This window comes from Colletotrichum lupini, chromosome 2 (assembly GCF_023278565.1).
Source record: "Colletotrichum lupini chromosome 2, complete sequence".
Classification (NCBI taxonomy): domain Eukaryota; kingdom Fungi; phylum Ascomycota; class Sordariomycetes; order Glomerellales; family Glomerellaceae; genus Colletotrichum; species Colletotrichum lupini.
In genome coordinates, this window is record NC_064675.1 from 5,507,694 (window position 1) to 5,535,070 (window position 27,377).

The window sequence follows — 27,377 nt, forward strand, 5'->3', positions numbered from 1 at the left end:
CGAAGAATCGGGCGGGTCAAAGGCTTTTCACCCAAAAGTGTCCTGGTGTCCCAGTTGCACCCCCACAACCCGGCGATCTGTCTAGGTATTTCTCTCTCTTTCAATGGAAAATGTGAGCAAAGAGATCTCTGTCTCCCCATTCCAGTTGTCGTGTCTCAGTTCGACTCAAGAGATGCGCTAGTTGCGGGCGAAATTCCGGAAAGCTGGTTCTTGTATCTTATACTTTCCCAGGGGGAATTCCGGGGAGCAGGTACGGTGCAAGGGACTTGTCAAAGTCGCTGTCGACGCCGGTACTTCTATGTCTCCCTACCTTACCTTACCGGTTGAGTGTCTACCCACTGCTTTGCTCTGGATGTCTTGCGTCCCCTGGTCCGCCATACTCTCGTTATGGAAGCGTCATGAAAATAGTAGTCGTTCCCACCAAGCTTTCCAAAGGAGGCTCAGTCTCTGAGTCTTTCAGAGGCCTAGCCCCCTGGCCCCCCCCCAGAATCTCGAGGTGCCCCCAAGACTAAGCTCCTCCCCTGTTCCAAGCATATCCAATTACAACCCCTGCTACCACGGGCGCGGCGCCACTACTCAAGGAACAAAGGTCCACGGACGCGCTGCACCATATTCTTTTTCAGGCGACTTTTTTTTTCCCCTAGGGGCACGTCAACCACCCGAAAGTCCACAGACATCCTTGACATTAGTGCCCGCCGGGCCCAGATCCAATGGAAACCTGAGTTTGGCACTTGCATCGAAAGGTACCACCATTACCATTACCACCATACTAACCACCGATACCAAACCAGACCACTAGGATACTTTTCCTTTATCCACGACGCACTCACTACCTTACGAAGCTCTGCTGTCCACTTCTATTTCGTGAGGCATCTCTGCTTACTCCTGCAATGAGGCCCTGAACTCATTTCGTCTTTCTTTCCTTCATCCTCATATACGCAATAGGGCGAACTGCGATAAACTGCTGGCCCTCTCCCCCATCCCCCGAAAGCACCCGACCAACGCTCGAGAGACAAAAGCGACGCAGCTCGCCGCCACAAAAAGGGGCAGGCTGACAGCCAGCAACCAACCATGCGCCGTCGTCAATGGACGGTCGTCATTCTACTCGTCTTCCTGTTGATATGCGCATACACAGTATTCACACTTCCCTCCGATCGACGACCGACAGTCCCCATACCAGGCTCCGACAAACCCCCTCCGCCCCCGCAAGATCAACAGACACTCGGTGACGATGCCGCCGCCGCCGCCCCTCCTCCCGACAGACGACCGAAGTCCGCTGGCGGCACCGGGTCACACCCCATGTGGCACCTCATGACGAGCGCCGAGAAGGAGTTCCAGGATACGCTGAAGCGCCAGTCCAAGACGCTCGAGGATGCCGTCAAGGAGTACAAGCGCCGCTACAACATCCCGCCGCCCCCCAACTTCGACAAGTGGTTCGAGTTCGCAAAGGCCAGCGGCGTACAGCTCATTGACGAGTTCGACATGATACACGAGATGCTCACGCCCTTTTGGGGTCTGAAGCCGGCGACGATACGGGAGCGGGCGCGGGAGGCTCTGGGCTTCGATAACAAGCTGATCGGCCTCCTGATCCGGGACCACAAGATCAAGCACATTCAGGGCGGCTCAGACTGGCAGCGCGATGCCACCTCTGGCATGATGAAGAAGTTCATCGAGCACCTGCCCAGCATGGATATCGCCTTCAACATCCACGACGAGCCGCGCGTGGTCGTCCCTCACGAGGACCTCGCACGCCTCGTCAGCCGCGCCAAGGACGTCAACATGCCCAAGGCGAACGCTGCCATCAACCCGGAGAACGCCTTTACGAAGCGCGCCGCCGGCCTTAGCGAAGGTAACATCATCGACGAGTACAAGCGCACCCGCTTCAACGTCTTCGCCCATCAGCCCACCTGGACGCACTCTCGCATGTCCTGCCCACCCGACAGCCCCTCGCGCGGTCTCGAGGATGACGAGCTGTCCGACGACATGAGCAAGTACGGAGTCAGCGAGCTCGGCTTCGTCTACAACGTCACCGCCATGTCGGACATCTGCCTCTCGCCTTCCCTGAGCGCGACCTACGGCTTCTTCGATCGCCCCAACGCCTACAACATCGTCCACGACCTCTTTCCCATCTTCTCCCAGTCCAAAATCTCCTCCTACAACGATATCCTCTACCCGTCGCCCTGGTACTGGTATAAGAAGGTCGCCTACGACGAGTCAAAGGACATGCTCTGGGAGCAGAAGCAGGACCGCCTCTACTGGCGCGGCTCCACGACGGGCGGCTTCTCCCGCAACGGCGGCTGGCGCCGCCAGCACCGTCAGCATCTCGTGCAGAAGCTCAACGCCGCCGACCAGGCAAAGATCTTCATCAACCGCGGCGACGAGCAGACCCCCAAGTGGGAGGTGAAGGAGGTGCCCCGCGGCGACTACCGCGAAATCGTCGACGTCTTCTTCTCGCACGTCGGGCAGTGCGACCCGGGCGACTGCGACGCCGAAAAGGAGTTCTTCAAGATCCAGGGCCACGCCGAGCAGCAGGACGCATGGAAGTACAAGTACCTCCTCGACATGGACGGCAACGCCTTTTCCGGACGCTTCTATGCTTTCCTGCAATCACGCTCCCTCGTCTTCAAGCTCGCCATCTTCCGCGAGTGGCACTTTGAGTGGCTTAAGCCCTGGGCGCACTACATCCCCATGAGTCTGCAGGGCGACGACTGGCTCGAGAGCGTGCGCTTCTTTGGCGACGGCGCGCTGGGGCGCAACGAAGCCGAGCGCATGGCTCTCAGCAGTCGCGACTGGGCGAATAAGGTGCTTCGCAAGGAGGATATGGAGGTCTGGTTCTTCCGCCTCCTCTTAGAGTGAGTTTTACCAACCAAAGAAATCACCCATGTTTGCTAATTATTTCGACGTAGGTACGGTCGCGTCATTGACGACAATAGAGATAACATCGGCTTCGCTGTCGAAACTATCCCAGAACCGCCGGTGTAGACACCCGCTGCTGCGTTCGTGCCTGCCAGGTGGCCACACATCACCGTTGGCCAGATTCACGTTATTTGCGTCTTCTATGTAATTTTTTTCCTTTTTTCCCCATGGGAAAATTTCCTTTTTTCCCCATGGGAAAAAAAGCACGAAAAAAAGGAGTTCTCTGGGTAAACATCTTTACGCTATGAAACGGGAGGGAGAGGAGGAAGGGACGATATCAGAGTCTGTTTTTCGTTGTTGCTTTTTTTTCCCCGTTCTTAGAGGGTCTGTCTGTTGTTCCCTTATACCACATGAGATTTTGCTTTCTTTGTACCTTTTTCTGACTCATTTCTGCTCGGTCTCCAAAGTATGCTTAACAGGAGGATCACCTTTGGCAGAAATTACACATGATGGGAACGAGTCGGGGGGAAAGAACCCCGCCGAGCTCGAGCCGCTGTAGGAGAAGAGCTACGTATACTTAATTCAAAGTCACGACAACAACGTGTTACTTGACACCATCTCTCTGCTTTGTTCTTGATGAAGGTTGGCAAGTCCGTCAATGCGTCGATTGGACGTACTCAATCATGACAATACAACAATCGCGTGAGAGTGAGTTCATCATTGTGACATCCATGAAGTCTAAAATGGCCACTATCGCGGCTGCCCTATTTTTTTATTCTCCACGTCCAAACGCCTGAATGGTTTGTGAAAAAGGAACTGATGTTACATCACCGCGCCTCCCCTCTGACTTAACATGCTACCTCTTCAATCCTCATCTTCCTCATCGGCATCGGCATCGCCATCAGCGTCCCGGTCCGAGGGAGTGCCAGGCGCACGAGAAGTCTCTTCAACCGGCTCGGCCTCTTCGACATAGCCAATGGGCTTCTCCTTGTACCGCTTCATGTTCTCGGCCGGGGCCCCCTTGGGATCGGTAATGGAGATCTCCACCTCGTTGACAACCTGCGTCTCGTCGTCCACCTGACTAAGGGTACGAGCGATATTCTTGGCGCGCTGGGGACGGATGGTCGTGCGTTGGATGACCGGATAATAGTACGCCGCCTTGGGCCTGCCGCCCGCGGAGGGCTCGTCGTTGAAGGCGAGAATGACCTCTTCGCTGTACTTTGTGTTGTGGTCCAGCTCAATCTCTTTTGTCGTCTCATACGCACGCAGGCGCGAGAACTGGAAGCACGAGTTGGAGCCGCTCTGGTACGTGTAAAGCGATTCGTCGTCGCAGTCAGGGTTCTCCGGATCGAACTTGGCCCGGAAGTTGTCGCCCGTCGTCTTGGTCTTGGGGAGGAAGAAGCTGTAGTCCATCAGGTTGGCGGGCTTGGGGTTGCGTGCAGGATCGCGCTCGTGGGCCTCAACGGCGGCCTGGAAGGCCTCGTTCTCCTCGGGGCTTCTGTCCAGCGGGCGGAGCAGACCGCTGAGCAGGCGGCTGTCATACTTGTTGGCGCTGGCCACGGGGTTCGTGAGGAGCTTGACGGTGACGTAGGCGCCCGAGTCGGGGAAGGCGTCGTGGTCGGGCAGCAGCGGCAGAGACTGCGTGAGATGGACGTTTGGTTTGCTCGGGTGGCGATGGCGGGTCGGGTTGCTGAGGAAGCGCTCGGCGCTGTCGAAGCTCTTTTGGATCTTGCGTCTGATGGCGGCCGGTGAGTCTTTGTCCGGCTCGGTGGAGCGACGCTTCTCTGCGCGCTTGATCTTGGGGTTGATGAATGCTCCCGCGGCGACGCCAGCCTTTCTGGGTGCTACGGAGGAAATGTATTCTGTTCTTCTCAGGAAGGAGACTGATGCGTCGGCGTTGCTCTTAGCTCGGCCAAGGGTCGACAGTGGTCTCAGGAGGGCTCTATCGTGAGGATGAACGGCAGGCGGATGCGAAGAGGCTTGAATAGCTGTATCGATGTCAGTACTGAGCTCCCCTTTGGTACAACGCGGCTGCGCTTACAGCTCTCGTCTCCGTCAAAGATACCCGGCATGCCTACCAAGTCCAAGGGCATGCCGAGCTCCGCATCGACCTCGATGTTGAGAGGCTGTTCTCTTGCCAGACGTGATGCAAATCCCGGCGTTGTATACTGCCCGCTAGCCAGGCCAGTGTTTGGGATGTCGAGGAGCTTGGGAGGGTTAGGGGGCGGTGGGAGGGCGTTGGAATATCGGATTCTGGCAATGAAGTCCTGATGGATCATGCGCTCGCCGCCGCGAGGCGCCGAGGACGACATCGTGGCCTTTTAAATGCGTGTGTGTTTGGTGGGATCGTTTCGATATCTGAGTCGCAATTGAGGGTTGAATTGAATTGTTGAGGAGGAGAGGATGGCTTCGAGTACTGGCAGCGGGGAGCTGTCGTCGTCGCGGTCGCGTTGAGTAGGAAGGTGCAATTGGCCCAGAAAAGTTCCACGAGGCTGGAGTTTGGGGTACCTTCCTTACCTGTACACTGTGGTTGCGCCAGCCAAACGCCCGGACCTCGACCTGTAGCCTTATCAGCTTTATCAGACGAAGACACAGCAACCCCCCAAAGCTGTCAACCTGGAAGCTTGACGTTAACGTACACCATAAAAAAAGAGAAGTCGCAGTGTCGTAGATGAAGAATCAGAGACAGATTTGTCCTCTCTATTACAATACGTAGTATGAGATGAATGATTTTAAAGCAAAACCGTCACTCATCAACGGGGCAATGGCTCCCGACCGTGCAGGAGGACCTTCTGATGCGCCCCGTGTAGTTGGCCCGTCGCAACCATCCATGCACTCATACCCGTGGCCTCCTTTCTATAGGTACATACAGTTTGCCTTCGCCCATCGTCGCCATCCAGACTTCGTCAAAAATGTGTATTCATCCTCTCGCACTGTCTAATTTTTCTTCCCTTTCACGTGCCTAGACTCTTACACTTGTCCCACCTCGACGGGCGTGACAACGACATTTGTCTCTCGTAAAAACCCGCTGATTCCATCGCGTCGTAAAGTTGCGTGGCTCCCCTTTAGGAGCTGTTCTTGGCGTAGTTCTTCTTGCCAAAGGTGAAGGGAACGTAGCGGTACTTGATCATGTGCTGAATCTGCTTGCGCACTACAAAGGAGGGAAGGTCAGCTGTGTGCCAGGGTAAAAAGCCAGGGAGACAAGGCGTGGGGGTAGGAAACGTACTCGTCAGGAAGAAGAGGATGAACCAGTACATGACCAGGACGGGCCAGAAGACGGGGACATTGAAGATCTCCCACCAACTGCAGAAGAAGGCGATGGCGATGGCACGGGTGGCCCAGTACCAGAACTTGAACTCGGGGAGGCGGCGAATGAAGGGCTTGAACTCCTCGTCCTGCTTGGTGGGGAGAATGCCGACACCACCGTCCTCCATCTCAGTGTCCATAGCCTCGTTGGAGGGGTCAAACTTGGGTTGCAAGAAGGCCAGGAACAAGTTGAGCAGGTAGATTCCGAGAGCGTAGGCGACAATGTACCAGCCCTGCGCCACGAAGATGCGAGCGAAGAAGCCCAGGAGGCAGACGCCCGTGGCGATCCATCTGTAAAGCACGAAGGGGGTTGACTGATCGAGAAGCGCCTGGTATTGCTGCGATGAGAATTAGCAAGATGTCGCTGGCAGACTCCGGGGGGAATTTATCGTCGTCGTACTCTTTGCAGCTTCGAGGTGTGGGCTGTGACTGACGAGAAGGCAGTCTGTTCCGGCTCGGCAGAGTCCATCTTGGGCGGTATTTGCGCGGATGAACTTTGATGTGGGATACTCGTGCAATAAGCTTGTTCGCGTGGGTTGACGTGGATATGTAGCCGTTAAGGACGGTGCAAGTCTGGGATGACGATGCTGTGGGAAGAGGCCGCCGCTGCGCTGTCGCGATCTGTCAGGACGAATTTTTGGGTTGGCGGGATCTCTGGAGATGGATTCAAGCCACGTAAGGCTTGCAACAAAACTGTCTCTTCCCTTTGAGATTGGCAGCGCGCTGCACCGCGCCTGCTTTTTCGCCCGAATCTTATCCGGCGCAGTGATTGGATTGCGCCCGTCAGTGATTGGATCCCCTGGAAATGGCCCGAACCAGCCCCTGTGGCGCAGCCTGCACCCTGGAACCAGCCAGAGGATCCGTATCTGCCCAGGATCCCGCTGCTACAGGTGATTGCAGTGTTGGAAGATCGAGCCTGTGACGCGGGGGGAGCTGTCGCAGTGCGCGGCGAGTGTCTGTGCCTCGCCCGACTGTATCCTCGGCTTTACAGAGCCGATGCTTTCCAGCTATCCTCGAGCTTGGATCAAACGTCAAATGGAGCTCGACCTACCTGTTACATCACAGCTCCATCAACAATTCGTGTCATTTATTTCAGACGACATCTTTGTATCAATCGAGGCCAAGATAAATCATCTCGTGTTATACTATAGCTCACAACATAACATCTCACTCACATTGAGCGTCTTCCCGAGCTCTCATCTGCTTCACCATGAACTCACTCAGATACCTCCGGCCGGTGGCCTCGCGTATGCAGACGCCGACGCTGCCCAGACTCTCACGCGGATTCGCCAGCAAGACATACGAGTTCATTCAGGTCTCTCAGCCCAAGCCTGGTGTTGGTCAAGGTAAATACTGTTCCAGCCGTAATCAATCATCACTCTACGACGACGACGCTCATCATGATCCACTTTAGTGACGTTGAACCGCCCCAAGGCCTTGAACGCTCTCTGCACTCCCCTCATCCATGAGCTCAACGATGCGCTAAGGGCTTTCAACGCGTCGGACGAAACGTCCGTCATCGTTCTGACAGGCTCCCAAAAGGCCTTTGCAGCCGGTGCCGACATCAAGGAGATGGCTCCTCTCACCTTTTCCGAGGCATACACCAAGTCCTTCATCGAGTCGTGGTCGCTTCTCACCACTGAGGTCAAGAAGCCCATCATCGCCGCCGTTTCCGGTCACGCGCTCGGCGGAGGCTGTGAGCTGTCCATGATGTGCGACATCCTCTACTGCACCGAGACTGCCAACTTTGGCCAGCCCGAGATCAAGCTCGGCACGATCCCGGGTGCCGGCGGCAGCCAGAGACTCACCCGGGCTATCGGAAAGTCCAAGGCCATGGAGTTGATCCTGACGGGCAAGTCCTTCAGCGGTGCCGATGCCGAGAAGTGGGGTCTTGCGGCCAAGGCATTCCCTTCGTACGAGGTTCTCATGGAGGAGACGCTGAAAACGGCAGAGACCATCGCCGGCTACTCGAGGGTGTCCATCAACGCGTGCAAGGAAGTTGTGAACAAGAGCCAGGATCTGCCTCTGAGGGATGGTGTCGAATTCGAGCGGAGAGTATTCCACAGCTTGTTCGGCAGCAACGACCAAAAGATTGGCATGAAGGCATTCGCAGAGAAGAAGAAGGCAGAGTGGACTCACTCTTGAAAAGCTTCATGCTTGTGAAAAGACTAGTTGTATGCGAAATAGCCGAGTCTGGCAAAGACATGATGTTGTGCAACCACGATCTTGGGCAAATGAGCGCGTGCGTATGTTTGGGGAAATCCGTCAAATTGCTCGGCATGAATAAGACCATGTAAGAGCACACAGTCAGCCCAGCACCACCTTTTTGCTTGGCCATGTTGCTTTGCAGGAAAAAGGATGATGTTACTTTTCGGGTTCTCTCTCGTACAGCACTCGCTTGCATGCATGATGACTTTAGTCCCGAGATTCTTCGCCTGCCTTGGCCAATGCCTAGAAAACCACATAAACCACAGTGTCTTCAACCCTTACGGCCAGCTCACATGCCTCGCCGAGAATACGCAGTTTAAACCTTTAGTCTCAAAAAGTCCGGAGAGTCGGTGGGCGTTGAGTTCGTATTACTTGGAGCCTACAGGGGGCTAGCCCGTCCCAAAAAGTAGCGGAGGGGTTGCAATGATCTCAGCTTATTGGCTCCGCGTGGGAGTTGGGATGCTTTTTGAAGCTAAGGGCAGGGGTAGGGGTCGGCGGCGGGCGGGAACCAACGTGGGGTTGACACCCAACTTGGGGCGGCCAGCGGGCAGCCGTAGCCTGTAGGCCACTGGACCCGTCCCTTAGCATCCAATCCATTTGACGGGGTCACCTCACAGGGCGGTCTCTGACCATTTCTGACCCCTTACACACCTTTTTTCCTTCCTGAACCCGTAAGCCTTTGAGCCTGTGAGGTGCTTCTGCTGCAGCGGCCACGGCGCGCCCAGCTTTCGGCCCCGCCACCCACCTCACCTAAGGCTCGCCTGACTGCCAGTCTTAAACCGACATGTTCCCCTCGCGATTCCGCTGGCCAAATCTCCTCATGACATTGTCTTTGTGTCCGGCAATCCAGGGATCGCGCGGAGCGATAGTTCCTGCATGGATTCCTCAAAGCCCGCACTCGACCTGGAGAGGGAGTTGACGTGCTCTGTAAGTGTCGTCTGATCCAATGCTCTGTAGCGTCGCCCTAGGAGAGGGGCACTTTTTTCAAAACCCCCATTGGATTCTGTAGGACTCTAGAGATTATATGTGCGCTGACCGACTTTTCTTCTTGCCTTCTAGATATGCACCGAGCTCCTTTACCAGCCTCTGACTCTGCTCGATTGTCTACACACGTATTGCGGTGCCTGCTTGAAGGACTGGTTTTCTTTCCAAGCGCAGCAGGCCGAAAACTCACCGACCCCGCCCGCACCAGGGACAAACATCTTCACCTGCCCGTCATGTCGTGCGCAGGTTCGCGATACGAGGCACAATGCCACCGTCGCCACTCTCCTCGATATGTTTGTGGCTGCGAACCCGGACAGGAGGAGATCTGAATCCGACGTGGCGGAAATGGTGAAGAAGTACAAGCCAGGTGATCAGGTGCTGCCAGAAGTTAAGATTCCCGAGAGAACCCCGGAAGAGAGGCGCGCAGACGACGAAGAAAGGAGGTTACTGGAAGATGTGCGGGAGATGAGCCTCAGAGACGCCGGAGTAGACTCTTCCTCGGGACATCGACATCGACGGCGTAGAGAGGACAGCAGCTCTGCCGATGGACGAACCAGACGGAGCCGGGACCACAGTCGGGACAGCCGCCACACCCACAGACATGAGGGCAGTCGGAGACCGCGAGACGACGAAGGGAGGCCTACTGGGGACCAGCTGCAGCCGGATTCGAGGTCGGGCGAGCAAAGGAGACGGCGAAGGAGTGAGTCGAGACAGCGTGCCCAGGAGTCATCCGACATGAGGCGTCGGCAAATCGAGCACCAGTCGTCACTCAGATCACTCATAAGCTCGAGTGATTTGAGCGAGCGCGACGTGCAGAAGGAGATTGAGGATTTTGCTAGACAAATCCAGGAAGAGGGCTTGTTGGATGGGCTCGATCTGGACAACATCGACCTGAGCCGGAACGATGAGCTGAGTCGGAAGATTACAGAAGCTTACAGACGACGGCAACGGGAGCGGGAGCGAGAACGAGAACGCACCAGGGCCGAAGGAACGAGAAGAAGGGACACCAGTGGCCAGTCCAGGCACTCTCCAGATCGTGTGCAGGAGATCAGGTCAAGTGCATCAGACACAAGCAGGCCCAGTAGCAGGCAACGGCCGCACTCAAGGTCAACTAGTGCAACTGGGTTTCCGGACGATCGCAGCCGGCCGCCACTCTCACAGAGTGCCTTGCATCTTGAAGTTCGACCAGAGGAGAGGCGGCGACGGAGGCGAACCTCAAGCGGCGGTCGCAGCGCGACGACACCCCTCCCAGCAACGCAGTCCGAGACCCGCGTCGCCACTCGATCGCAGACCGATCTGTCGTCACGAACACATTTTGGTGAAGCAGTCGCCCCGAGAACCGTCTTCACCGAGGCGAGAAGCTCGAGCACGCCATCAGTACCTACCACGACGCAGTCGCCGACGACTACCACTTCGCCAGCACCGCGCGAGCTGACCTTTGCCAACCGCATGACGAATTCTTCTGCGTTGGTGTCTTCCAACTTGACCGCGTCTCCGCCCATAGAGCCGTTGTCGCCTCGTCTGCAGCGGCCAAACCGGCCGGCAGACTTGTCCATCATCAGCCAAGCAACTTCAGGCCCTGTCGGGCTAGGCTTGGGTTTGGGGATAGGGAGTCCGACCAACCCCGGTCATCAACGAACACGCTCGCAACTGTACCCGGAGCCCTCGATTACGTGTTCCCGCTGCGCAAAGCAGCATATCGAGTACGAGCTACACTACAACTGCGGCATCTGCGCCAGCGGAAATTGGAACATCTGCATCGACTGCTACAGGTCCGGCAAAGGCTGCTTGCACTGGTTTGGCTTCGGGTACGGAGCGTGGGCCAAGTGGGAAAAGGCTCGGCACACGGCACACGAGGACATACCCAGACCTCACATGCTGACGGCGAATCGTTACCTCCAGCCAAAGATCATCCCGGGTGGAGCGGAAGGTAGGCGAACTCTCACGACCGACGATCCGATGAAGCGGTTGGAAAGCGGCAACTTCTGTGCTCGATGCCAGGCCTGGGCGAACGAGTGCTTCTGGCGATGCGACTTTTGCAACTTTGGCGACTGGGGGTTTTGCAATAATTGCGTGAACCAGGGACGATCGTGCACACATCCGCTTCTGCCTCTGACGTACCAGCCTCAGCCATCACACACGCCACCTGCCAGTCCCAGGTCGCCTCAGCCGCCTCACGCGGCCGCTGTGCTGACGGGGCCTAACATTCACAATATTGGCCCCTTTAAGCCCCTGACGTTTACGACGCGCTGTGACGTCTGCCAGGACCCTATCTCTCCCAACCACAGCCGATATCACTGCTTCACTTGTACCAGCTCAATCGAGCCGGACACGCAACCTGGCGACTACGATGTATGCACAAATTGTTACGCCAATCTTGAAGCGCGTGATCAAATCAGTCCCGAGAACGGGCACGCGGGCTGGCGCCGGTGTCTCAACGGCCATCGCATGATCGTGATCGGCTTCCGCGACGGGCCGGGCGGGCAGCTGCGGCACATACTTTCCGACCTCGTGGGCGGCCGCAATCTCCGCATCACGCAGTCGGATGGCACCGACGACCAGGCCCCGCAGAAGTGGTGGTGGCACGAGGGCGGGCAGACGAGAGAGCGCTTCGTCACCAGGGACGTTGCGGCGGACGCCCCGACAGGCGAGGGTCTCGCGCAGGGGTTCCCCGCGGATGGCGGCGTCGGGATGAGGGCGACAGCGACGTGGGCGTGGTATCCCAAGGCCGAGGACGAGCTGTTGTTCCCCAAGGGGGCCGAGATCCGGGAGATTGAGGACGTGAACGGGGACTGGTTCTTTGGGGTGTACATGGGCGCGAAGGGACTGTTCCCATCGCCGTACGTAAGGCGGCTTGATGATCATGCAGGATAGTAATTGGCTGGTGGTCATTGGGGGGAGCCTGAATAGTAAAGGCCGTGATGAATGCATCGGCGACTTGGGCGAGCTCGTATCCCCATCTCGGGTACTCTCCCATTAATAGGCAAAATGGATAATTCTTGGTTCATTGAGGATCGCTTCGTGAAACTTCTTTTCACTACGATGCTTTCGAACCGGATCTCGATGTCACAGTCACAATCAACAATCTTGAGAAACAAGTAGAAAGATTGAGTCAATCCGGCTCGGCCGTCGTAGTCACCGACTGCCGGCCCCCGGCCCCGTCACCCGCGCGCCCCACACTGACGGCCGCTAGCGGCTCTGACGTGATTTCTAAAGCTGAACCCAATTGAAGAAAAGCCCCCCACTACGGATGCATGCTTGCAAGCTTAGAAAGCCGAATGCCGGAGACCCGTTTCCACAGCACTTGGACTCAGATTCCCCAAGCTCTCTTCCTACACCACACCCGCAACACGGCCAACTGGTTTAGTTGAATACTTGAGCCCTGTCTTGAGGTAGCTCCCGCGATTAGAAAGCCCAGCATGAGCCGCATCGCCGTCCGTCGCTTTGCGACTACGGCCGTCCGCGCCATTGACCCGCCGACGGCTTACTCCCTCAACCTCTCCCGCGCGCAAGGCGTCGTCAAGGGCCTCACCGGCGGTATGTTCCCCCACACACTCAATTCAGACCTTGCACGAGGGAAAGGGATGGATCGAACCCCCATCTGTAGCAAAATCCACTGACACCGAACCACGCCCTCAGCAATCGGCAACACCCCTCTCATCCGCCTCAACCGCCTCTCCGCCGAAACAGGCTGCGAAGTCCTCGGCAAAGCGGAATTCATGAACCCAGGCGGCTCCGTCAAGGACCGCGCCGCCCTCTACGTCGTCAAAGACGCCGAGGAGCGCGGCCTCCTGAAGCCAGGCGGCACCGTCGTCGAGGGCACCGCGGGGAACACGGGCATCGGCCTCGCCCACGTCTGCCGCTCCCGCGGCTACAAGCTCGTCATCTACATGCCAAACACCCAGTCCCAGGGCAAGATCGACCTCCTGCGGCTGCTCGGCGCGGAGGTCTACCCCGTCCCCGCCGTGGCGTTCGAGAACCCGGACAACTACAACCACCAGGCGCGCCGCCACGCCGAGAAGCTCGACAACGCCGTGTGGACGAACCAGTTCGACAACACGGCCAACCGCCGCGCGCACATCGAGACCACCGGCCCCGAGATCTGGGAGCAGACGGGGGGGAAGATCGACGCCTTCACCTGCGCGACGGGCACCGCCGGGACCCTGGCCGGCACGACGCGCTACCTCAAAGACGTCTCCGACGGCCGCGTGAAATCCTTCCTCGCCGACCCCCCCGGCAGCGTGCTGCACTCGTACGTCTCCTCGGGGGGGCAGCTCGTCGAGCGGAGCGGGTCCAGCATCACCGAGGGCATCGGCCAGGGCCGCATCACGGACAACCTGCAGCCCGACATTGGCCTCGTCGACGGGTCGCTGACGATCGCCGACGAGAAGAGCATCGAGATGGTGTACCGCTGCCTCGACGAGGAAGGGCTGTACCTCGGCGCCAGCTCGGCGCTCAACGTCGTCGCCGCCAAGGAGGTGGCGGAGAAGCTCGGCGAGGGGAACACCGTTGTGACGATCCTGTGCGATGGCGCGTATCGGTATGCGGAGCGGCTGTTCTCGCGCAAGTGGCTTGAGGAGAAGAAGCTCTTGGGGGCGATACCGAAGCATTTGGAAAAGTACATTGTTTTGCCTTGAGCAGTTTACTGGTCGTGGTTGTAGAAGGGACCTTTGTCTTTGGTCATTGGTTGTGTGCGTATTGTGTTGTATACATAGATAATTTTACATATCAGCTGTACATAGCCCCTTTTTGGAGCCTCTCTGATCCTCTCCCCCCTCTCTTCGCTTTTCGTCACCCCCTTTTCTATCCTATTCCTCATGCCTTGCTATTATCACACGTCATTCCTGCCCTCTCCCCAGCCATCGCTTCATCCTACACACCATGTGCTCACTCGGATCCAAAGAGCGCATTGTACGTCTTGAGCCCACGCTCGGCAGGGAACGTCTGGTTCTCAGCAACATCCTTCACCTCGGGCCCCAACGCCGCCGCAATGGCATTCAGCCGGTCCGCGATCGGCTTCTCCACCACGCGCGCGGCCAGGAACAGGCCGTGCAGGATCGGGCTCGCGTACGAGAGGTACTGCGTCCGGCTGTGCACGAGGTACGCCACGCCGTCGACGCGGTCGGCGTACGCCTCGGCCGGGTGGAGCTGCAGCAGGCCCTTGCCGGCGGGCCACCGCTCGACGAGCTTCCTGGCCAGGCGGCCGACCTTGCCGTCCACGTCCTTGCTGTCGTTGTGCTTGACGGCCAGCACCGCCGACAGGTGCAGCGCGGCGCCGATGATCTGCGGGTCGTTGTAGAGGGCGAAGCGCTCCTGCTCGGGGGTCGCGGCGCCCTCTTGAGCGAGCTGCCTCTTTCTGAGCTTGCGGGCGTTGGGCGCGTGGCCCTTGTCCTCGAGCATCTCGAGCACGATCTCGGCCCACCGCAGTGCCTGCTTCGTCTTCTCCTGGTCCCACTCGCTCTCGACGGCGCGCATCTGCACGAAATGCAGCACTTCGTTGACCTTTTCCGAGTTGTCGAGCTTCATCCCTGTCTTGCGGACCTGTCTCGCCGCCTCGATGATGGTGTAGATCTGGCCCTGCTGGCCGGCGATGCGAATCATCTTGGCAAAATCCGTCTGGCTGTAGTGGCGCCCCGCGGTGCGCATGCCCGAGAGCAGGCGGCCAAAGTTGTTCCAGTCCTGCGGGGTCTCCATGGCGCGGAGAGCCTTCCAGGTGATGTCGCGCGAAGGGGGGAGGGCCTCCTCGTTGATGTGGTTGAAGCGGTGCTCGAGACCGTCGATCTCGAGGTATACAGGGTCATTTTTGAGGCGGTGCTTGAGCTTCTCGGAGAAGACGCGCTTGCGCTGGTGGATGGGGAGGTGGTAGGGGAGGATGATGTTCGTCTGGATCTCCTCGAGGATCGGGCCGAGGCCGGGCGTCGTGGTCTTGTCGAAGAGAACTTGGGGGTCTGCGAAAGAACGGCAAGCTGTCAGCGAGACTTTCTTCATAGGATCAATGCGAGATATACATCACGAGACGACGTACTTTGACGGGCAGGCGTCTGACCAAAGGACCGCTGCTGCTGCTGCTGTGCCATGCACGCCGGCTGATCCCACACCGACGCCTTTGCGCCCCTAAGGGCCCTTCCCATTAATATCCTCGACATGATGGGCGATTTGGGTTGTGTATAAGCTCGTCAGAGGCTTCCTATCCGTCGTCGGCGAAAAGGGAGCTACTCGGATTGCCTGCAGGGTAGCCACCCAAAATTTTGGATCGAACCAGTCTCCCGGCCCGGCGGCTCCGCATCATTGATGCACCGAGCCAATCACAGCCCGCAATTCGCACCTCGAGCCTCTTGAACTTTTTGAACCCTTTAACCAAGCTCTGCCTATCGTCGCTCGATCAGACGTAGTTGCATCGTCTCGTCCCGTTCCACGACAAGACACCATCACCACAATGAACGCCACAAGTCTCTTGCGGCCGATGGGCTGCCTGAAGACGGCCCTCCGCCAGACGCGGCACCAGAGACTCCTCGCCCGGTCCATGGCCACCGCCGCCGCCCCCGAGCCGCCATCATCTACACCCTCACCGGCGACGCCCTCAGTGAAGCCGTCCTACTGTAAGGCGAACATCACCCAACTGCCACACGAACCCCGAGCAAGCTAACAAACCACATCACAGACGGCCCCCGCAACAAGCCAACCTTCGCAGTCTACCCTCCCCTCCCCTCAATCCGCCAAACAACCCACAAGAACCCTCTCCCCTCCCTCGACGCCGCCCAACGCACAACCCTCGACCCGACCGGCGCCCGCACCCGCCTCTTCGACCCAGCCCGCCCCGACGCCGCAAAAGTAGGCGACGTCCTCATGGTGACCACAAAATCGGGCGAGCCCTTCTCCGGAGTATGCATGTCCATCCGCCGCCGCGGCGTCGACACGGGCATCCTCCTCCGCGGCCAGCTCATGAAGGTCGGCGTCGAGATGTGGTACAAAATCTACTCCCCGACCGTCATCGGCATCGACATCGTCTGGCGTCGTCCCAAGCGCGCGCGCCGCGCCCGCCTGACGTACCTGCGCAAGCCCAAGCACGACATGGGCAACGTCGATCACCTCGTCTTTGCTTGGAAGAAGGAGAGGTACGGCACGCGCAGCAAGGGCAGGGCCGGTTCGAGGTTTTAAAAGAGATTGGGGAAGGATTCAAGAAATAGGCGGGGATGGGACGGTCTATCTCTTCTTAGGGGCTTTGTCTACAAGATGAAGACGAGATACCGATTGGAGAGGACCCGTTTGCGTGAAGGAGTAAGGCTTGTACGTTGGTGGAATGTACGATTAGGGAAAAAAACGGGCGAGCTGTACAACATTGGCTGTGTAGAGTCGTGTACATGAGCAAAATCACATAAAATACTAGAGGCAGTGATGGCTAGTAGAGAATGATATCGAGTGACATGGTGACTGACAAAGGGGCGGACGACCAGGTCACGACGACAAATACATTCAACAACAATGTCTCTTGGGTCGGTCATGTCGAGGCCTGAGTTAGAGCAGATACTCAGCATCATCACAGAGTCACACCAAGGATTGAACGCGCATAGGTGTTCATCAATCGTCATAAGTGTACAATATACTAAGAATGTACAGTGAGAACAAACGCGAAAATCAAAAGTCTGTCCGCGGCCTGAGCCATCTAGTCCGCCTTGGTTTTATAGAAACGACTGGATTCCGCGCCAATAAAAAAAACATGTGCCCACCCTGATTACTCCATAGTACAAACTCCTTGCAATGTATGCTCCTTTTTCCTTTCATTCACAAAACAGGTCAAATCGCGGGTCTTGCGGGTGTAGTGACTACTCTCCGCGGAGGCGCTGTGATCACGTCGCTGTCGGTATCCGTAGTCTCGTCATCGACGGGCTCCGTATTGCGTCTCCTCATATCCTCAGCCATCGGCGGCCGTTCGTCGACACCAAATGATCTGCTGCGTCTGGAGAGATTGGTGAGGCTGTCTTCGTGTGGAATCACGGGGCCAGGGTGAAGGAATTGAGTAAAGATGCCTTGACCCCTGTTCGTGCTCATTCTTCTGGACCTCAGGTTTGACCTCGTGGCGCTGAGTGCAGTTCCCGTCGATGCGGCAGTAGCAGACCGGACCAGAACTGGCTGCGCCTCGGCGGCTTCCTTCTCGAACCGAGATTCGCTTGGTAAAAGAACAGCGCGATCCAAGCCGTAGGGGAGACCACGATGGCGACCACGGATTTGCATTGCAATCATGATGAGCTTGCCTCCAGTGGTGAACTGAGAGCAGAGGGAAGCGTTGACGTTGGGATAACCCAGACTCAACCCGACCGTACCGTATGCACTCACGATCTCGAACAAGACCGAGTAGACGTCAAAGTCCTTGTTTTGAATCCTCTTGCCTTCTGTGATGGCCAGAATGAAGAGCCCCAAGAAAACGTACCACAAATCGAAAGAAAGTTGGCGACGCAAATGGGTACCGACGTATGACCAGGCGCTATTCTCGTTGGTACCCTCCATATCCTCGTCAGGGCTGTGGTAAACACCCAAAGATCTCTCTTCGTACACATTGGTGCGACGAATGGAGATGGCGATTGGAAACACGGAGATGTACATCATAATCATATATGACACTTGCACAGCAGGATGCAACAGCGAAATGTTGACAACCGAGAAACCTGCAGTTCTGGTCGACGCAGCCTGGAAGATACCATCCACAATGCGAACGTGCACCGGCAAATGGCTCACAGCGTTATCGTTCAGCTACAAGTAGTGTCAGTCAGCGTAGTTCAGTTATGGGTAGCGAGAATGACTTACATCCAGCAGGACAAAGAACAGCAGGTCAAGAACGTTGAGGCCGATGAGAATGATGAACAGCCACCAGGTAGCGCCCGCTGGGAAAAGCAGAGTGAAGCAGCGACGCGGGTGGTCCAACAAGAAGCGTAGTTCCTCCCATAGTCCTGTGCGTTTTGGCACAATCTTGGAGAGAATCCAAATGACGACTCGGAGCATGATGGGGAAGCCGGTGTTGCCAATGATGATCAGGAAAGACATGATCAACAGGATGAAGGACGCGTCGTTGAACGAGTTCATGCTGTCAGGCGTGAGTGTAAGTCCCAAATCATTGAAGGCCGAGTTCGCCGTGAAAACACCCCACCACGCCTTGCTAACACCCGAGTTCTCCACGATAGCGGCGTACTTGGCATTGGAGCTCGTGTAGATCCAAGGAAGGAAGCAGGTGATGGCGAAGAGCGAGAAACCCCAGAAGTAGCAGAGCAAGATGACGGCGAGTGTCCTCAGGGAGCGGTATTCGATACCACCCAATTCCTCGCGCTGCTCAATGGTCAAGCCCGGGAAGGCTGAGTTGCGTCCCATGGTAGGCGTGAAACTCAGATACGGCATGTCCTCGACCTTTTCGCGGGTCAATGCAGTCCTGATGGTGTCGAATGTCTTGCTCCTGACTCTCGCAAGAGGGTTGTCAGAACTGCTGCCTTCGCCGTTGTCACTGCTGGTACCCTTGAAGAACTTCTTGGGCTTGCGGAGCGAGAATGGAAAGATTGTTCTACCAATCACCTCGGCTTCATCCGCGATCTCGTTCTTGACCGTCCTCTCGGTATCCCTGGGTCGCTCAGGCTCCTCGATTTTGATCGTCTGTGGGCGATGGACATTGTTGCCGATGCCATCCGCCAAGTTGTTCGCTCCGCCGTTAACGTGGATATGCGGAATACTGCCGTCTCTCTCGTCTTCGGGTTCAGGTGCTGCATCGTCTTCGACTCGCTTTGGTTTCATGCCCTTCTCTGCGTCTCTGGGGTTCGGGATTCGCAGGGTCTCATCAGGCCCGGCTCGTTGGCGCTCAAGAATGGCAAAATGGGCGGGCGAGTGCGGTGATGGAAGCTTGACTTCCGGTTCCGTGCCGTCGCTTCGGAAGACATGCTGGGCAAACGTGATTCGACCTTGGGTGATGTCTGTGCCGGTTTCTTCCTGGGTTTCGGGTGCTCTGGCGGGCGAGTGTTCTCCCGAGTTATGTGCTGGGGTGTTGGGGACGGGCACAAAGCCATTGCTCCCCGGCGAGATGCGGCCATCCTCATCCTCCTTCATATCGAGTAGAATTCCATCATTGGTCATTCTCGAGCGGTGGCCATTGGTGTGCATAACCTTAATATTGCGCACGCTCAGACGGCCCCTTTCAGCCTGGTTCAAATCATCTCTCGCGCGGGACTTTGACTTTGAAATGGTGTTTCTGCGTTGTTGGCGAGCCTCGCGGACAACTCCTTGAAATCGCTTCTCGAACCAGTACAGTCGGAGAAACACAACAGAAGAGTGAATGGTGATGGGGTTCGAGGTCATGGTAAAGAAGTAGAGGCATGCTTGCTGAAAGGTGTTGAGTAGGTTGACGTCGACTGTGTTGAGACCGGCTTGGGTGTTGGCGCCACTTGCAAAGTAGAGTGCATCAATGTAAGCCAACTGACCGCCGGCCGAGGCAAAGATGAGGATGGAGCCCAGTATGGTGAGACTGACAATCCAAAAGTCTGAAGGGGGAGCGCGGTGCGCAGATTAGTGCTGTGCGCAGCGCAAGGCCTTGTGGACGCTGGGGATAGATGGTAGTTGGGATGGTGGTGAACTTACAGTGAGCCGATATGAAGTTGAAATGAGGCTTCTTGGATATAAAAGAAGGCTTGGCTGCCCGGAGCTGGTCGAGCAGCCAGCCGCGCGCGGTTTCGAGCATTTCTCTCGGATCGCGAAAATGGGCTTTGTTGGTGTTGTTGATGTAATGGAGGAAATTCCCCTCCGGTTTAGAACCAGAGCAGACAAGACATCGGCCTTCGGGGGGAATAGGTATAAGAGAGGTGGTGCAGTGAGAATGGGCGAAATGGTCCAGGCCTTGGCACTGTGGCTGTGGCTGTAAAGCTTTCTAGTCTAACCGTCCTGGTGTAGAGGTCGAGGATTGGATGACGGCTAAGCTGGAATTCATGACGATCAATTGGTATGGCGAAAGGTGGATGGGGTAGCAGTAGCCAGTCGTAGCAAGTGTGACATCAGTTTTGATCGTCTGTTATTGTTGCAGGGCAGGTAGGTTTAGTCGGAGGGCGCAATGGAAGAGGGAAAAAACAGGATGGAGAAAGAAGAGTCGAAGTATCCTGAACGCAGTACGGAGTACAGGTTATTGTGTGGTAATGCGTGCTGAGGTATGGATGGCCTTGATCGGACGGGTCAAAGAAATGAGATCAAGATCAAACTTGGTGCTGCAAGTGTCGCAGGTGCAGCCAAGCAGATTGGATTGCAGATGCCGACGCCAGATGAGCCAGGGAGCAAGCACGCTGCACCACTACGGCTCGAAGTGGGAAGTGGCTCAACACTTGGCTCTTCACAAGGAAGAAGCAACCTGAGCTGCAGGCGCGACTGTTCGAATGACAAAGGTCAACGAGAGCAGAAAGATGGGAAAGAAGTGCCAGACTGGATTAATGTACCAGGTAGGCAGATATTTGTGCTCTCCTACCCACCCCCCACGGCCCAAGACGAAACGAAGGCGTCAATCCAATTTTTCCCTCGCTGTTATTATTTTTATTTTATTTTTCCTTAATCAGAGAAAGGGAGGGAAGCAATCGACTTGCGGGCGTGTCGGGGGGCGTAAGTACCTTAAGCTCTGGACGCTTGCCCTGGAACTCTGGAGACTGGAGTCTGAAGTGTGGAGTTGACAGTTGACCGCAAAGAGGTCCTTGTGGTCAGCCATCCAACCGCGGTGCATCCAGCAGCATCCACAGTCTGCAATGTCCACTCTTATCCTTGCCGTGGAACTGGAGACGCCAGAGGTAACCGTCCCGTCAGCACTTTCGACTTTGGACTGGCACCATTGGAACCTGGCATGGAAACTCGGTGGAAAAGTGTTTCGAGTTCGACCGACGCAGACCCTTTCCTTGCGGTGCCTGGGCGATAGGTACTCCGTACCGAGCTAAGCTTTTCCTGGCACTGGGAAGTACCTGCGGCTCCACCGCGGATGGAACAGAAGAGATACATCTCTGATGTACCCTAGGTACTTCGTCGCCGGTGCACCTCTGACGAGAACGATGGAGTGGGCCGTGGAAGGAGGGAGCCTCGAGAATCGAGATTACAACGGGCAGCACCTCACCTCACCGCACCTCACCTTACCACCTTGCGTGCTTACCGAATGTGTACGGAGGATCAGAACATCTCGGGAGCACCGCGGATCCGGCTGCAGTCACCTCACGTCAGTCATATCAGGGCTGATCACCTCACACTGGCCTGCACCACCTTACCTCTTGCATACCTTTTTCTAGACCATTGGATGGTTGATCGCACCAAATATCCCCTGCTACAGCAGATGGATGCAGCATCATGTCGAAAACTTGTCGGAATGATCGCCAATCATATGCGCACATCATTCATGTGCTACTATCTTTATGCGACATCCAGCATCGGCGTCCGCCCGCTCGAGTCTTGGTCCTTTAAACCCCCATGCGTTACTACACAAGGTACCTACTTGGGAGTTGGGACAGCTTGCAACACGCCTGCACCCCCAGCACGCTTCGGTCTGCTCCGATCTCGTCCACCGGTCTGTCTTAACGTGGCACCAAACACTTAGCCTGCCATTTTAATGGTTACGCAAGGTAAGATTGGTTGCGACTCGCGAGATCTGTTTCGTGGCGTACCATTCCAAGACACGCCAGAAACAAAATCCCCTAAAATCCCTAGAATCCCCCAACCAAGCTGGCGGAGGAGTGCCAAGTAACTTTAATTTTAGGTGGGTCAGCAACATGTCGCCCGTCTGTCCAAGCAGACACTCGCAAGCGTGCTGTTCACGCCCAAAGGAGCAACAAGAGCAACTGCATCGTGACAGGGGCACCACGTCCTACCCTCCCTCCCACGCCAGCCTCCGGTGTACACTACATGGCTCTAGTACGTCATTTTGTGCCAGCACATCTCATCTCTTACCCTCCTTCGCTGCATCTCATGGCCTTCTTCGACGCTGTCCATTCCTGATATTCCTGAGTGACCATCTTCTCAGCTGCAGTTAGCGCAACTCCAGCATGTGAACACATGCATACTTACCCAGCACTACCTAATGGGCCAGCCAAGACATCCCACTACGTTTGATATATATGTACAGCAATGGCAGTACTACCATCGACCTAAGATGCAGTCTAGGTATCCCACACAATTAGTGCCCCTCAACTGGTCTGTCTACGAATACTCGGTGCAGGCGTACGGAGTACCTACACATGTACGTATACCAAAGTCAAATTCGTCCGTTACTCCCATTAGCACCGCGAGTCCGGGGTTGTACCACCGGTACCTGACGAGCAAGCGTTTGGCATGTTTGCGACCGCCTCACAATCGGTTGGAAACTAACGCGCGCACCATCAATTTCCCGTGGTCACAATACCACCGACGAATAATGCCTCTCTACCCCTATACATTGAAACGGCGTGGCACTTCGCCTCCAACAGGACATCCCGGCCGAGAAGACCATCAGTCCGACCAAGCTCCCGGCTAGTGGTACCTTGTCCTGTCAGGGAACATCCAATCCCCTACCAGAGCTACCAGAGACACTCATTCGCTGCCCGTGGCTATGGTAATGTTATTAAGCAGGTGCCATTTTCAAGCCACGGCAGCCTGTGAAACTCGTCGGCGTCCCCAGGAGCATATCCCTCATCCCGATGCCCATTGACTCTTTTTTAGGCGCAACATATCTCTTACAACGGGGGCCTTTCAGTCGTCAGCACTGCCCAACCGATGATCTATGGATGCCTGTCTGGGGAACCCGTACGTCCCGTTTGTTGGCTTTACCACAGTAGAGGCAAAGTCGCCTGAGAAGAACAGTTGATCACCAGCTCAACCACACTGGCTTATCCTTTGCCGATAAGGAACTCGCGGAAAGGCAATGCGCCTCCAATACGGCATTTCTGACATTCTCACTGTCGATCACAACCCTAGCCCGCGGACTGCCGGTCGCTTCTTCCGTCCGTCGCATCGACCAATCCAGACCTAGCACACCATCCGCCGTGTAGAGAGCCGATAACCACTGCCATTTGCCAAGCACTCTCCGTGACACAGGTCATCTCTCACTCTCACCACCTCAACACGACGTCGTTGCCAGCATATTCCACCACCGCCTTCCTCTACTTGTTCACCGCCATGCCGCCATTACTGCTGTACACCTCTTCCGGCGTAGCGAGTCCTGCATGCGATTTATGAGATGGCAACGGTACGGGTACATGGGACGCTCATCTCTTAACCTGGACGCCAAGTATCCCTCCGGGCCTCCAGTACGAATACCCCAGCCGCGCGGAACAATGCCCAGATCTGCCAGATAGGCAACGCAAGATGATGGTAAATGCAGCAATCCGACTTAACCCGCTGTCTGCCAAGACCACACACATTTGCTTCTGATTCATTCGCCCATGCGGCCCACGTGAAGGGCTTGGTAGGTTCTGACCGAAAGATCCTATCCGGCCGCATAGATGGGCCTAGAAGAAAAGCCAAACGATGTGTTGATGTTGTTGCGCGTCCTACCCCCGGTCTTCGACTACAAACGGGAGAAAGGGGGTGGCATACTAGCGGCTCGAGTATTCGCTCTACCCGTACTCACTTTTTGACCTTTTCTTGAAGTCTCATTACAGCCGTAACTAGATACGACTTTGATCGATTGATATCGTTAAGATACCCCGGGAATGACGCTCACCAAAAATAGCTATGCACCCATGGAATCCAAAAATCCAATCTTGTTTTACGAGCCGTTTTTCGACAGCCGCAACCACGATTTTGCCGCGTTTGTTCTCTTTTTCTTCTTCTTGGTTCTTGTTTGCCTTTGCCAGAATCAACTCCTTCGTGAAACTGGAACAGGGGAAAAGGGAGAAGTGAAGCCCCCGGGGGAAAAAAATCCCTTTCTTGTTGGGGAGTCCGGACGAGTTGAAAGTAGATTATAGCCTAATGGCATGGACGATTATCCCTCGTTGGATATTGTCTGCGTATTCCTAGAGATAATACTGACCATATTTGCATGGGCTTGGCACAACAGCTTGGGCCTTTGACTTGTCATCGAATAATATCGTATCATGTGCAGATTTATCTGATCTTTCCCACCGCACCCAGTCTTACGCCTCCACGGCGCGTTTGTGTATGATCTATAATACAGTGAAGCGGCTTCAAATTCACCGTTTGCCTTTCCCTAAATTCCCCACCCACAGACGCCGTAAACCCGTTCGTGATTGCAATCTATCGCTTGGCCTTCTCTCTCTGGATCTTCTTGAAGAAGGCACTGCTCTCTCCCTTTGCCTTCTTGAGCTTGACCCTCTTGTTTTGCTCCATGTAGGCCATGTCCTGTCCACCCGACAGGTCGCCCAGCAGACCAGCCGTCCTCCTCGCGGCGGCCTTCTTCCTGCCCCTGGCCGGCGCGCGGCCCATCGTGCCGCTGTGGAACAGGTCGTCAATGACCTCGTCTTCGCCGCCGGCCTCGTTCTCGATGAGGACCTTTTGCAAGAGCTCTCGTCTCTCGCTCGCCGCGGCGTAGGCTAGGCCAGGTGTCTTCTCGATGTTGGCGAGCTGCGTGATGACCTTGAAGGCGTAGCCCTGGTCGACCAGGAACGCCTGTCTCTTGGAGGAGTAGTACATCTCCTGGGTATCCTTCGACACCAGGGAATAGAAGAAGGCATTGAAACCCTCGTCGTTTCTCCTCTTGGCTCGCAAGATACGGCCGAGTCGCTGCGCCTCTTGACGACGAGAACCGTAATGTGACGAGATCTGAATGAGACAGGTAGCCTCGGGAAGATCGAGGGATGTGTCACCAATCTTTGACAAGAATAATGTGTTGACTTGAGGGTTATGCTGGAAGTTTTGCAGAATGTTCATGCGCTCTGCCTGCCCAGTGCCGCCGAAAATGTAAGCCTTCTCCAGCTTCTCAGCATAAGTCTTCAAAGCGTAGACGTTGTCCGAAAAGACAATGATCTTGTCGCCTCGAGACTCGTGGTAGTTGATGAGGTACTGAGCGGCTTGGAACTTTCTCGGGTTCATGATGTACAGCAGCGCGCGTTTTCTGGCCGACGCCTTCAAGTACTCATCGTAGAATTCCGTAGTCATGGGGCACCAGACCTCAGCGCATTGAACCTTGGCAATGTGGCCTTGTTCGCTGAGTTCCATCCAGTTCGCCTCGTATAACTTGGGGCCAATCAAAAAGTTCAGATCTGAGATCTTGTCATCTTCACGAAGCAGTGTGGCGGTCAAGCCAAGCTTCGAATGCGTCTTGATGGACGAGGTGACCTTTCTGAAGATATTGGCGGGGACAACGTGGACCTCGTCCAGAAGCATCAGACCCCATTCTCGCGTCTGCAAAAAGTCCATCATCTTCTTGGCCTCGTGAGAACGCTCCCTGGTTTGCGTCACCATGGAGTATGTGGTCACAATGATACCGGTGTTACCCGGGAAGATTCTGCCCTTGTTGTCTGACGTGAATGCTTCGATATCCTCTGGCTTAATGTTGGACCACTTGAGGAATTCGTTTCGCCATTGCACGACAGACATGGAACTGGTGCAGAGGACGATGACGCCCTTCTTGACGGTGCAAGCCGCGGTGATACCGACAAGCGTTTTTCCAGCACCGCAAGGAAGGACGATCAGACCGCTCTTGGCTCGTCCATTACCAAACATCTTGCTCAAACTCTTTTCTTGGTAGGGTCGAATCAAGGTGCCCGGGCGCAAGTCGATCTCCAGGTTCGGGTTGGCCTCATCTCGTCGGAAATCGTACTCCTCCAACACCGGATACTCCAGTTCAAGACACCTCTTCTGAACGGTCTCGACTGCCTCGTCCCCGATCTCAAAGGCATGCGTGATCTCCTGATCGTCATCGTCGTCATCGTTCAGTGCCGCGTAGACCTCGCCCTCCTTCACCTCACCCTCGCGTCCCTTGGCCTTTTGTTCTTCTGCCTGTCGCACACCAGCAGCATTGGCAGTGCCTGGAATGACCAGAGGGCCCTGTTTCGGAGCCGCTATTGTGGTAATCTCCTCCGTACCGTGTACTCGCAGCGGTCCGATGACGGAGTCTTTCAGCAGCTTCTGCAGGATGACCGGATCCGTACTCTCGACAAAGTATTTCGTATTTTTAAGCACCAGCTTGACTTTGCCGAAACTTTGCGTGCAGCCCTCGATGAACTTGCGAATGCTGTCGGGCAAAGGCATCTTCAGAAACCGATCGAGAGTGTTGATGATATCCTGGGGTGACAAGCCCACAGAGACCGCAGCGTACAAGCTGTGTGTCGTGAGCGCATATTCGTGAACGAAGGACGGCCGGGAAATTGGTTCGGCAATGGTGATGAGGAAGTCCTGTGCTTGCTCGGCCAGCGGGTTGAAGCTTTCGAGGAAAATACGGCCTTTGGCAGGGTCGATCCAGAGCGGGCGATTCTGATAATCGGGTTTCAGCTGGAGGAAGGAGAAGTCGCGCTTCTTCTTGAATAGTCCAGTCATGGATTCATGGCCGTTCGTCTTGGGCCTGTCCAGGTACGCCTCGACGGAGAACTTGTCGACGTTCTTCTCGAGATTCTCGTCTTCCGACTCGCTCACGGGATCCGCTACCGATTCATTATCGCTGGCGATACTCCTGGGGGTGGCGCCCCCAGGTGTTGAAGCTACAGAGCCCTTACCTGCCTTGAAGCTGCCGGTGGCGGCCCCTTGAGCCTTCCTCTTCGGTGGCATCGTGACAGGATTGCGGGTTGTTGGGGGGGAGATAGGAGATGGATGGTGGTGAAATCAAAAAACCTAGGAAATGGGTGGATGGATGATGTAGCCTGCAGGCACGCATCGGCGAAAGGTAAGCAACTCTACTCCGTAACCGTCGGCGTTAAAGTGGTACCTAAGGTTTCGCAGGCAAAGGGTACGGCCTACAGGGGTGGCACCCTTTGTCACTGGCCGGCACCTTAAGTGGAGACCACTACAGAGCGACTTCGCGGGGTGCAAGGTGTAGGTAAGTAGGTGCCGGGAGGGAAGACTTGGGCGATAAATCCAGACCCCGCCAAATTTATCAGCACCGC

At 56.0% G+C, this 27,377-nt stretch overlaps 11 protein-coding genes across 11 annotated transcripts; 6 read left to right on the plus strand and 5 right to left on the minus strand.

Moving 5' to 3' along the window:
• Nucleotides 1-1,071: 1,071 nt before the first annotated feature.
• CLUP02_03984 (uncharacterized protein) lies at nucleotides 1,072-2,982 on the plus strand (the record flags this gene model as incomplete). The annotated part of the gene is made up of 2 exons (XM_049283001.1): nucleotides 1,072-2,852; nucleotides 2,907-2,982. The coding sequence occupies 2 exons, from the start codon at nucleotides 1,072-1,074 to the stop codon at nucleotides 2,980-2,982; spliced, it is 1,857 nt and encodes a 618-aa protein (XP_049140144.1).
• A 738-nt stretch (nucleotides 2,983-3,720) lies between these two features.
• On the minus strand, nucleotides 3,721-5,168 carry CLUP02_03985 (uncharacterized protein; the record flags this gene model as incomplete). Its single annotated transcript, XM_049283002.1, has 2 exons — nucleotides 3,721-4,844; nucleotides 4,898-5,168. The coding sequence occupies 2 exons, from the start codon at nucleotides 5,166-5,168 to the stop codon at nucleotides 3,721-3,723; spliced, it is 1,395 nt and encodes a 464-aa protein (XP_049140145.1).
• A 753-nt stretch (nucleotides 5,169-5,921) lies between these two features.
• CLUP02_03986 (Rer1 family protein) lies at nucleotides 5,922-6,631 on the minus strand (the record flags this gene model as incomplete). The annotated part of the gene is made up of 3 exons (XM_049283003.1): nucleotides 5,922-6,007; nucleotides 6,083-6,500; nucleotides 6,563-6,631. 3 exons carry the CDS (start codon nucleotides 6,629-6,631, stop codon nucleotides 5,922-5,924), a joined length of 573 nt encoding a protein of 190 aa, XP_049140146.1.
• A 109-nt stretch (nucleotides 6,632-6,740) lies between these two features.
• CLUP02_03987 (uncharacterized protein) lies at nucleotides 6,741-12,725 on the plus strand (the record flags this gene model as incomplete). Its single annotated transcript, XM_049283004.1, has 11 exons — nucleotides 6,741-6,837; nucleotides 6,874-7,269; nucleotides 7,344-7,508; nucleotides 7,577-8,291; nucleotides 8,330-8,455; nucleotides 8,513-8,547; nucleotides 8,582-8,731; nucleotides 9,143-9,297; nucleotides 9,430-12,198; nucleotides 12,447-12,557; nucleotides 12,669-12,725. The coding sequence occupies 11 exons, from the start codon at nucleotides 6,741-6,743 to the stop codon at nucleotides 12,723-12,725; spliced, it is 4,776 nt and encodes a 1,591-aa protein (XP_049140147.1).
• Nucleotides 12,726-12,773: 48 nt separating this feature from the next.
• Nucleotides 12,774-13,991, plus strand: CLUP02_03988 (cysteine synthase; the record flags this gene model as incomplete). Its single annotated transcript, XM_049283005.1, has 2 exons — nucleotides 12,774-12,891; nucleotides 12,994-13,991. 2 exons carry the CDS (start codon nucleotides 12,774-12,776, stop codon nucleotides 13,989-13,991), a joined length of 1,116 nt encoding a protein of 371 aa, XP_049140148.1.
• A 250-nt stretch (nucleotides 13,992-14,241) lies between these two features.
• On the minus strand, nucleotides 14,242-15,500 carry CLUP02_03989 (uncharacterized protein; the record flags this gene model as incomplete). The annotated part of the gene is made up of 2 exons (XM_049283006.1): nucleotides 14,242-15,302; nucleotides 15,380-15,500. 2 exons carry the CDS (start codon nucleotides 15,498-15,500, stop codon nucleotides 14,242-14,244), a joined length of 1,182 nt encoding a protein of 393 aa, XP_049140149.1.
• Nucleotides 15,501-15,790: 290 nt separating this feature from the next.
• Nucleotides 15,791-16,868, plus strand: CLUP02_03990 (ribosomal protein L19; the record flags this gene model as incomplete). The annotated part of the gene is made up of 3 exons (XM_049283007.1): nucleotides 15,791-15,953; nucleotides 16,016-16,498; nucleotides 16,795-16,868. 3 exons carry the CDS (start codon nucleotides 15,791-15,793, stop codon nucleotides 16,866-16,868), a joined length of 720 nt encoding a protein of 239 aa, XP_049140150.1.
• A 280-nt stretch (nucleotides 16,869-17,148) lies between these two features.
• On the minus strand, nucleotides 17,149-20,311 carry CLUP02_03991 (trk family potassium uptake protein; the record flags this gene model as incomplete). Its single annotated transcript, XM_049283008.1, has 4 exons — nucleotides 17,149-18,102; nucleotides 18,157-19,868; nucleotides 19,927-20,227; nucleotides 20,294-20,311. The coding sequence occupies 4 exons, from the start codon at nucleotides 20,309-20,311 to the stop codon at nucleotides 17,149-17,151; spliced, it is 2,985 nt and encodes a 994-aa protein (XP_049140151.1).
• A 216-nt stretch (nucleotides 20,312-20,527) lies between these two features.
• CLUP02_03992 (uncharacterized protein) lies at nucleotides 20,528-23,553 on the plus strand (the record flags this gene model as incomplete). The annotated part of the gene is made up of 11 exons (XM_049283009.1): nucleotides 20,528-20,868; nucleotides 21,025-21,259; nucleotides 21,371-21,910; nucleotides 21,941-22,076; nucleotides 22,133-22,326; nucleotides 22,364-22,579; nucleotides 22,621-22,695; nucleotides 22,806-22,866; nucleotides 22,948-23,121; nucleotides 23,179-23,360; nucleotides 23,413-23,553. 11 exons carry the CDS (start codon nucleotides 20,528-20,530, stop codon nucleotides 23,551-23,553), a joined length of 2,295 nt encoding a protein of 764 aa, XP_049140152.1.
• A 506-nt stretch (nucleotides 23,554-24,059) lies between these two features.
• CLUP02_03993 (uncharacterized protein) lies at nucleotides 24,060-24,389 on the plus strand (the record flags this gene model as incomplete). Its single annotated transcript, XM_049283010.1, has 2 exons — nucleotides 24,060-24,215; nucleotides 24,285-24,389. The coding sequence occupies 2 exons, from the start codon at nucleotides 24,060-24,062 to the stop codon at nucleotides 24,387-24,389; spliced, it is 261 nt and encodes an 86-aa protein (XP_049140153.1).
• A 184-nt stretch (nucleotides 24,390-24,573) lies between these two features.
• CLUP02_03994 (DNA repair helicase rad25) lies at nucleotides 24,574-27,042 on the minus strand (the record flags this gene model as incomplete). Its single annotated transcript, XM_049283011.1, has 1 exon — nucleotides 24,574-27,042. The coding sequence occupies one exon, from the start codon at nucleotides 27,040-27,042 to the stop codon at nucleotides 24,574-24,576; it is 2,469 nt and encodes an 822-aa protein (XP_049140154.1).
• Between the last annotated feature and the right edge of the window lie 335 nt (nucleotides 27,043-27,377).